This window comes from Nomascus leucogenys, chromosome 13, assembly GCF_006542625.1.
Source record: "Nomascus leucogenys isolate Asia chromosome 13, Asia_NLE_v1, whole genome shotgun sequence".
Lineage (NCBI taxonomy): Eukaryota > Metazoa > Chordata > Mammalia > Primates > Hylobatidae > Nomascus > Nomascus leucogenys.
The window spans coordinates 394,045-402,298 of record NC_044393.1 but is presented as its reverse complement, the minus strand read 5'-3'; the positions used below and the strand labels follow the sequence as shown (position 1 = coordinate 402,298).

The 8,254-nt window shown below is 59.8% G+C and overlaps 1 protein-coding gene across 1 annotated transcript; it reads left to right on the top strand.

Annotated features, from left to right (window-relative positions):
• The first annotated feature begins 5,267 nt into the window (after positions 1 to 5,267).
• ABHD16B (abhydrolase domain containing 16B) lies at positions 5,268 to 7,033 on the top strand. The gene has a single exon (XM_003280161.3). It carries the CDS (start codon positions 5,586 to 5,588, stop codon positions 6,993 to 6,995), a length of 1,410 nt encoding a protein of 469 aa, XP_003280209.2. The 5' UTR covers positions 5,268 to 5,585; the 3' UTR covers positions 6,996 to 7,033.
• Positions 7,034 to 8,254: the final 1,221 nt, after the last annotated feature.

Here is an 8,254-nt window from a genome sequence, read left to right as displayed (position 1 = left end):
CGGGCCGTCGCCGTCGCCCTGAGGAATTTTCGATGGTTCCACGACTTGGGGGAACCAGGAAAAAGGGGCAACCTCTGTGGCCTCCTGCGGACGTGGCGCCCCTGGTGGAGTTGGAATCCCCACGAGAGACTCCTGTGGGGAAACACATCCTAGGCCCTCTGGGCTAGGCCCCTGGTCCACCTGGGACGCAGGCTGGAGAGGCCAAATGCAGGGGCCAGGAAGCACCAAACCGGCTCTTAGACCAAGAGCCAAGGGACCCCCACCCTTTCCATTCATCCCCCAATCCAGGCCCAGCGTCATCTCCCCTCCTCACCCACACCCAGGGCTGACTGTCCGAGATCCAGGCCATGGTTTCCATCCGGTCACCACGCACCCCCCCAGGTGAGGGTCTCCGAGGGGCAACGCGTGAAAAGCCGGAGCGGATCGCCTCATGGGGCGGAATGGCTGCTGGTGCCGGCCTGGTCAGAGGCCAGGATGGGTATTCGCTGAATATACAACACAGAGGGACCAATAAAAATACAGAGAAAAGCACGGAGCCGCCGGCGTGGCAGAAGAGCCTGCAGAGCAGAAGCTCCCTCAAAGACTCACAGGTGACACAACCACAACCTGTGGAAAAGCGACTGCGGCAAAGCTCTTGGCTTTAAGAATATACCCCCTTGGGGCCGGGCGCGGTGGCTCACGCCTGTAATCCCAGCACTTTGGGAGGCCAAGGTGGGCGGATCACGAGGTCAACAGCTCAAGACCATCCTGGCTAACACGGTGAAACCCCGTCTCTACTAAAAATACAAAAAATCAGCCGGGCGTGGTGGTGGGCACCTGTAGTCCCAGCTGCTCGGGAGACTGAGGCAGGAGAATGGCGTGAACCCGGGAGGCGGAGCTTGCGATGAGCTGAGATCGTGCCACTGCACTGCAGCCTGGGCGACAGAGCAAGACTCCATCTCAAAAAAAAGAAAAAAGAAAAAAAGAAAAGCCACTAAAGGTCAGGGTCCTTGAACAAAAGTGTGCAATGCCCCGTGTCTGCAGCGGGGAGAGGTCTGGAGCCCGTGTGTCCAACAGCAGAAGTGGACACAGTGGTGCCAGGGCAGGAACGCCGGGGGGCATTTGCAGGCCTGTGCTGCGAGGCTGCAGCGGCGCTCAGGACGTACCTCGGAGAAGAGCAAGCCCGCTGCAGGGAGACGTGAACGCCAGGTCTGTTTCTGTACGAGCAAGTGACAGAAGACCCCTAGATAAGACTCTATGCATGTGTGTATTTGTAGGCAAATGGAGGGTGAGAAAGACACGGTCCCGACTAGCAACTCTGGATATCTAGGAGGAGTGTAGAAAGAACAGTTAATCGCCTTACATCCCTGTGTCACTGCATATGATGAGAATGTTACATTTCGAATAACAAAAATCAGCACTTATATCAAAAACTGGTTATTGCAGTGGGAGAAAGGACCCTGCTCTAGGGTCTTCCAAGCCAGGTGAGCCTGGTGCCCTTCACAGTGTGTGTGGGGCCCAGGGGACGACGTACCAGGTCTGCACTGGAGTCTGGAGTCTGCAGAAATGGTGCAGACCGCCCCAGAATAATTCAGCCTACATCACACAGGCCAGCAGGACTTTTTTTTTTCTTTTACTGCAGCAGTGCGATCATAGCTCACTGCAGCCTTGAACTCCTGGCCTCAAGCAATCCTCCCGCTTCAGTCACCCAAGTGGTTGGAACTGTAGGCTCGACCCGCCATGCCTGGCCTCTGCAGGACTCTTGACCCCAACCCAGACTTTACCTTGATGTGGGGAGCTGTCCCCACTCCCTCCCGACAGTGCAGGGCACTGTGTCAAGGATTCTGCAGAGACCCTGGCTCATTCCCACAGGAGACGGGGAACGGGCCTGGGGAGGAGCTAAATGCCAGCGTGGGGGTGCCGGAGGCTCCAGTGGCAGTGGTTGTAGGCAGGGAGGACGGTGAGCCCTCCACATATACACAGCATGGCCCCCAGGGGTGTGTACTGGGATGGGTGCTGGGGGGTACTCTGGGGAGGGCTGCTCACCGGCGTCCTTCATCCTGGGCAGGAGAGAGGCCCAGAGCACAGGCCCTGCAGGGAGCCAGGACGGAGAAGGCGTCACTCCCCCACCAACCCCACCGTCCTTGAGGGCTCTGAGTAATTAATTCTCTGTGACTCCAGATGTTCAGCAGCTGTCTTGGCCATTTCCGCCCCTTCTCCTGACCCTGCATCCTCCAGGAAGCATCCCCTCCTGTCCTTGGGCTCCAAGCCACCCCCATCTTCCCTGCACCCCATTTCCTGAGCAGAGGCGTTTGTGCAGACTCAGCTCCTGCACCCACCAGGGTAGCTTCAGTTTTCCCAAGGCCTGGGCACTGCTCCCTGAGTCCAGGGCTGCTGGGGTCGGCTCACTCCCTGATGGATGCCCTCTGCCAGGGGCTCTGATCCTGGTTCCGGCCCCTCCGGCCTCTGGGACTGGTTTTCTCTCTCTCCTCTCCTTCCTTCTCCAAGGTTGGCTCTGCAGGCTCCACTGGCATAAATCAAGGGCCTCCAGGGAGGGTTCAGTGCAGGAGGGTTAGCAGAACTGGCCAGGGGGCCTCCAGGGAAGGTTAGCAGAACTGGCCAGGGGGCCTCCAGGGAGGGTTAGCAGAACTGGCCAGGGGGAGAGCCCTGCCCCAGTGCAGGAGGGTGGGAACCAAGGGGTGGAGGGCTCAGAGACTGGCAGGCCCTGTGGGGGTGGGGTGCAAGCTCGGATGTCGGCCTGGAGGGCACCAGGGTGCGGGCGGGGTTGCCTCCACAAACAGATCAGCAGGGACACTGCCCCCCCCTCCACCTTGTGGACACTTCCCTGAGAGGTCGTGGCTGCTGCAGCTGGTCCAGTCTGGGGGCTCTTCTGGAGAGGGGACAGCTCCCTTCCTGTCACATGCTTTCCTGTCTCAACAGAGCTGGGGGTTCTGGGGCACTTGTACTCCCGTGGGCTGGTGGGGTCAGGGGCTGGGCCAGACACAGGATGAGGCATGGAACCCCTGGGGGCCAGCGGCTCCAGCCCGCTGACCTCTGCCCCTCAGAATCCGGTCCCAGGCTCTCCCCTCCTCCTCTCAAGAACTTCCTGCTCTGTGTGTGTGTGTGGGTGGGTTGTTGTGGGGGAAGCTAAGGGCAGGTGGGCCTGGCTAAAGAAAAGCCTCCATTTCCAAACAAGTCCCAGAGCAGATCAAGCTGGGAGACTGCCCCCAGGAGGACGAGGCTCCTCCAAGCACGATCTGTTCAGGGGAATCAAAATAAAGTTTAGTGCATCCAACATCCTGCGTGGACAGTCCTCCAGGACTCCTGCCGCTGCCAGGATCTGAACTGAGGCGGCAGGGACCCCCCTGTCAGATCCTCAGCTCTGTTGCTGGGTTCACTCCTGTGGTCTCACACAAAATGGGCCGGGAGCCTTTGGGCCCACAGCCCCAACCCGCCTAGAGTAAGCAGCCACTGTTTAAGCAAGAGGCTCCTGGGAAAGGAATCATCTCCCACCCTCTGCAGAAGTTTCCATCCCCACCTCTATCCACGCCAGGCTCCTTTCCCCACAGGGTTAGGGGTGGACACTTGAGCAGGACCAGAACCACCAATCCCCAGGGGAAGCCTTGCCCATCCCTTGGCCCCAGGGGCAGTACCCTGTGGGTTTTCTCCTGGTGCAGGGCTCCTGTTGCTGCCCAGGACCCAGTGGAAAGGATGGTGTGACAGGTGCACCAGTGGACCCTGAGACACCCTCTTTGTTCTCAGGCCTTGACCAATGAGCACAGTAGCCAATCTGAGATCAAAGCTGGATAACCAGGAAAATTTGGATCTCAACTGTGTGTGTGCCTGGGGGAAGGACTGCCAGATTTAGCAAAACAAAAACAAATTTAAAAACAGGGTATATCTAGACCCGGCTCGGTGGCTCATGCCTGTAATCCCAGCACTTTGGGAGGCCAAGGCGGGTGGATCACCTGAGGTCAGGAGTTAGAGGCCAGCCTGACCAACATGGTGAAACCCCGTCTCTACTAAAAGTACAAAAAGTTAGCCGGGTGTGGTGGCGGGCACCTGTAATCCCAGCTACTTGGGAGGCTGAGGCAGGAGAATTGCTTGAACACCCGGGAGGCAGAGGTTGCAGTGAGCTGAGATTGCACCATTGCACTCCAGCCTGGGCGACAAGAGTGAGACTCCGTCTCAAAAACAAACAAACAAACAAACGAAAAAAACAGGATATCCAGTTAAATTTGAATTCCAGATAAACAATTTTAAAATAATGTCTCAAGCAGTAGTTGGAACATACTTATACCCAAGAAGTATTTGTTTATTTGTAATTCCAATTTAACTGGTATATTATTCTGTATTTTATCTGGCAACCTAGAATGGGGGTAATAGCCCCCCAAATCGCTTCCTTTGTTAATGGTCCCTGTCTTCTGTCCCCCAACCCCTAAAGGCAGCAGCTGACTCCCCAACTAGGGGTGGGGCCCGTTTGGGTCAGGTAGTGCCTCTAACCCAGACACTAAGCAGGAGAGCAGAGAGGGGTGCTTCAGCCTGAAAATACCCCTTCCCCAGAAGGCTGGGGTCTCAGGCAGGCCTAGCACCTGGGCTCAGAGGCTCTGGCTGGATTTGCCAAACTCCCTGATTGTAGCATGTCTGCTTCTGGTCTGGGGAGCTGTTGAGTTCCCGGAGCTGCCCCCTTCCCTGGCCCCCCCCCCCGCCCCAGCGGGCAGCCTCCGACCCTGCCCTCAGGTGGGCTGGCCCTTTCCAGGGCAGGAGGAAAAGGGGAACATGCCATACCTCTCCAGAAAAGAGGGAGGCGCAGCCTGGGAGTGAGGGCTCAACCCGGGAGTGAGAAAGAGGAACCCCAGCCAGGCAAGACCCGCCCGAGAAGGTCACGGCTGTTGCTGGCAGCCAGTGAAAAGAGGATCCAGAAAAGGAGAGGGCTTGTTTCTGGTCAGCACTGAAGAAGGAAGGTGTGGAGGGGAGGGGCCAGGCCGAGAGTAAATACCGCCTTTTTGGTGCAGCAGCCGCCCTGTCTCTGACCCTGGCCGTCCTGGGGAGATGAGGTTTAAACCAGCAGACCCTGAAGGGATGGGGGCAGGACCCACAGCAAGCCTGGTACAGGCGGAGGAGGCCTTGCTGTCCCTTTCTGGCCTGTGGGGTTGTCCATCTTAAGTTTAAGGAAGAGGGAGGCGGGGTGCAGGGACTCACACCTGTAATCCCAACACTGTGGGAGGTGGACGCGGGAGGATCGCTTGAGCCCAGGAGTTCAAGACCAGCCTGGGCAGCATAGCGAGACCTCATCTCGATTTAATAAATAAGGAAGAAAGAGGGAGACAGTAGCTGCTCAAATCATGGGTGGGAAAGCTGGGCCTGGGAGCGTTTGGCTGGTGGGGTCTTGGCGAAGGCGGGGGACGGGCAGAACCGTGGGTTCATCATCTCTGGGAACGCTTTGTGCACCCATCACCTAGCAACAGGATGCAGCCTTCCCTCGGCCCTGGAAGGCTAGGTCACAAAGGCCATCAGGGCCTGTCTGGGAGCCGGTATCCCCTAAGACTGCCCTGTGCCTCTCGCGGCGACCCTGGCCCAGCGGCTGGGCGTTGGGGCCACCGCTCATGTGCGTCGTCTGCTTCGTGAAGGCGCTGGTGCACGTGTTCAAGATCTACCTGACCGCCAGCTACACCTACACATTCCGCGGCTGGCCCGTGGCCTTCCGCTGGGATGACGTGCGCGCCGTGGGCAGGAGCAGTAGCCACCGGGCGCTGACCTGCGCTGCAGCCGCGGCGGGGGTGTGGCTGCTGCGGGACGAGGCGCTGGGCGGGAACGCGCTGGGGCGGCCTCCACGTGGGGCGCGCAGCCAGGCGCAGTGCCTCTTGCAGCAGCTCCGCGAGCTGCCCGGCCAGCTCGCTAGCTACGCGCTGGCCCACTCGCTGGGCCGCTGGCTCCTCTACCCTGGCTCCGTGTCCCTGATGACGCGCGTGCTGCTGCCGCTGCTGCAGCAGGGCCAAGAGCGCCTCGTGGAGCGCTACCACGGCCGGCGCGCCAAGCTGGTGGCCTGTGACGGCAACGAGATCGACACCATGTTCATGGACCGCCGCCAGCACCCGGGCAGCCACGGGCACGGGCTGCGCCTCGTCATCTGCTGCGAAGGCAACGCGGGCTTCTATGAGATGGGTTGTCTGTCTGCACCGCTCGAGGCCGGCTACTCCGTGCTGGGCTGGAACCACCCCGGCTTCGGCGGCAGCACTGGTGTGCCCTTCCCTCAGCACGACGCCAACGCCATGGACGTGGTGGTCAAGTACGCACTGCACCGCCTGCACTTCTCGCCCGCGCAGCTGGTGGTCTACGGCTGGTCTGTTGGCGGCTTCACGGCCACCTGGGCCACCATGACCTACCCGGAGCTGGGTGCACTGGTGCTGGACGCCACCTTCGACGACCTCGTGCCGCTGGCGCTGAAGGTCATGCCCCACAGTTGGAAGGGGCTGGTGGTGCGCACCGTGCGCGAGCACCTCAACCTCAACGTGGCCGAGCAGCTGTGCTGCTACCCGGGGCCAGTGCTGCTGCTCCGACGCACGCAAGACGATGTGGTCAGTACCTCGGGCCGCCTGCGCCCCCTGTCACCCGGCGACGTGGAGGGCAACCGGGGCAATGAGCTGCTGCTGCGCCTGCTGGAGCACCGCTACCCCGTCGTGATGGCGGGAGAGGGCCGCGCCGTCGTCACCCGCTGGCTGCGCGCTGGCAGCTGGGCGCAGGAGGTCGCCTTCTATGCACGCTACCGCGTGGACGAGGACTGGTGCCTGGCGCTGCTGCGCTCCTACCGTGCACGCTGCGAAGAGGAGCTGGAGGGCGAGGAGGCCCAGGGGCCACACGGACCCGCCTTCCCATGGCTGGTGGGCCAGGGCCTGAGCTCGCGGCGGCGCCGGCGGCTCGCACTGTTCCTGGCTCGGAAGCACCTCAAGAACGTGGAGGCGACTCATTTCAGCCCTCTGGAGCCTGAGGAGTTTCAGTTGCCCTGGGGGCTGTAACCTATATGACCCAGTGGGGGATCACGCACTTGAACACCTTCCTGGCCTCCTTGGTTCACCTCCCCATACCCCCAACCACTGCGGGGGGCCGGCACCGACGGTGGGGGGGGGCTGGGGTGCTCCTGATCTGCTGTCTGGGGGAGGGTAGGTGGGTAGGCAGAACATGGGGACTTGGTGCTCTCCTTCCTTTACAGGGGCGTTCTGACCCTCCTCCCGTTCTTCCTTTCTGTCTTCCTCCTACAAATACTTTTGGCTGCCCCCACCCAGCTCCTAAGGGAATGAAAGGTTAACCTGACCCGGTTTATGGCAATGCTGTGTAATGGGTGCCTTGATCACCACAGAAGGATGATGGGAACAGGGGCTGTGGGGTCCTAGGGAGGAGTCCTTCACCTGGCCTGGGTTACAGGATGGCTCCTGGGAAAACGATGCCAGCTGTGCGCTGAAAGTCTGTGCAAGCTGCTCCCGTGAAAAGGAGGACATTGGCATCGCAGGGCTGTGGGCAGGTCTTAGTGGCTGGACATTCCCAGGAGTTCACACTGGCTATTATTCTGTAGGGCTCCCTCCCACCTCCAAACTCCTGGCTTCTACACCAGGGCATTCACAGGCAGATTGCAGACTCACATGGTGGCATGTGATGCTACAGATACACGTGCACAGGCCAGAGAACACTACTGCGTGTCCCCTGGAACCAGGCCTGGGCTGGACTTTGTTCCTGGCTTAGGGATGCAACACAGAATGAGACAAGGCCTCTGCTCACAACGGTCTGTAATGTCACATCTCTGTGGTCTGCCCTGAACTGTCTGAAGCAGGGACTATTGTCCCTACATGTCCCTAGTCCCTGGGCTGGCCTGGTTGGGTTGAGCAAGAATCTCTGGAAAGAATGAAAGGCAGCAAATGGAGAAAACATTACTGAGAGCACCAGAGCAGGATAAGGCCGTGGTGGTAAGGGACTCGGGCCTGTGCAAGAGTACCAGGAAGACACCTGTGGGAGGAGGTGGCAGGGTGAAGGAAGGGGCAGTGGGAGGAGCTTCCATGCCTAGGGACCAGTACCACCCCAGGCTGGAAGCCCAGAGTGGAGTCCTAGGACATCAGATCCTAAAGGGCTTGAATACCGTTTAAGGCTTTTCTTCCGGGAGCAAGTAGGAGCCAAAGAAGGGAAGTTGTGGGACTTGTTTTCGTGGGGCCAGTTGCCTGGTGTTCCAGAGTATCCTGGTTGCGCTTCAACTTGCGGAGTGACCTGGGGCAAGTGACTTTAACCT

What these genes read in the sequence shown, in the direction of transcription:
- ABHD16B (XM_003280161.3), top strand. Translation starts at nt 5,586, where the DNA reads ATGTGCGTCGTCTGCTTCGTGAAGGCGCTGGTGCACGTGTTCAAGATC.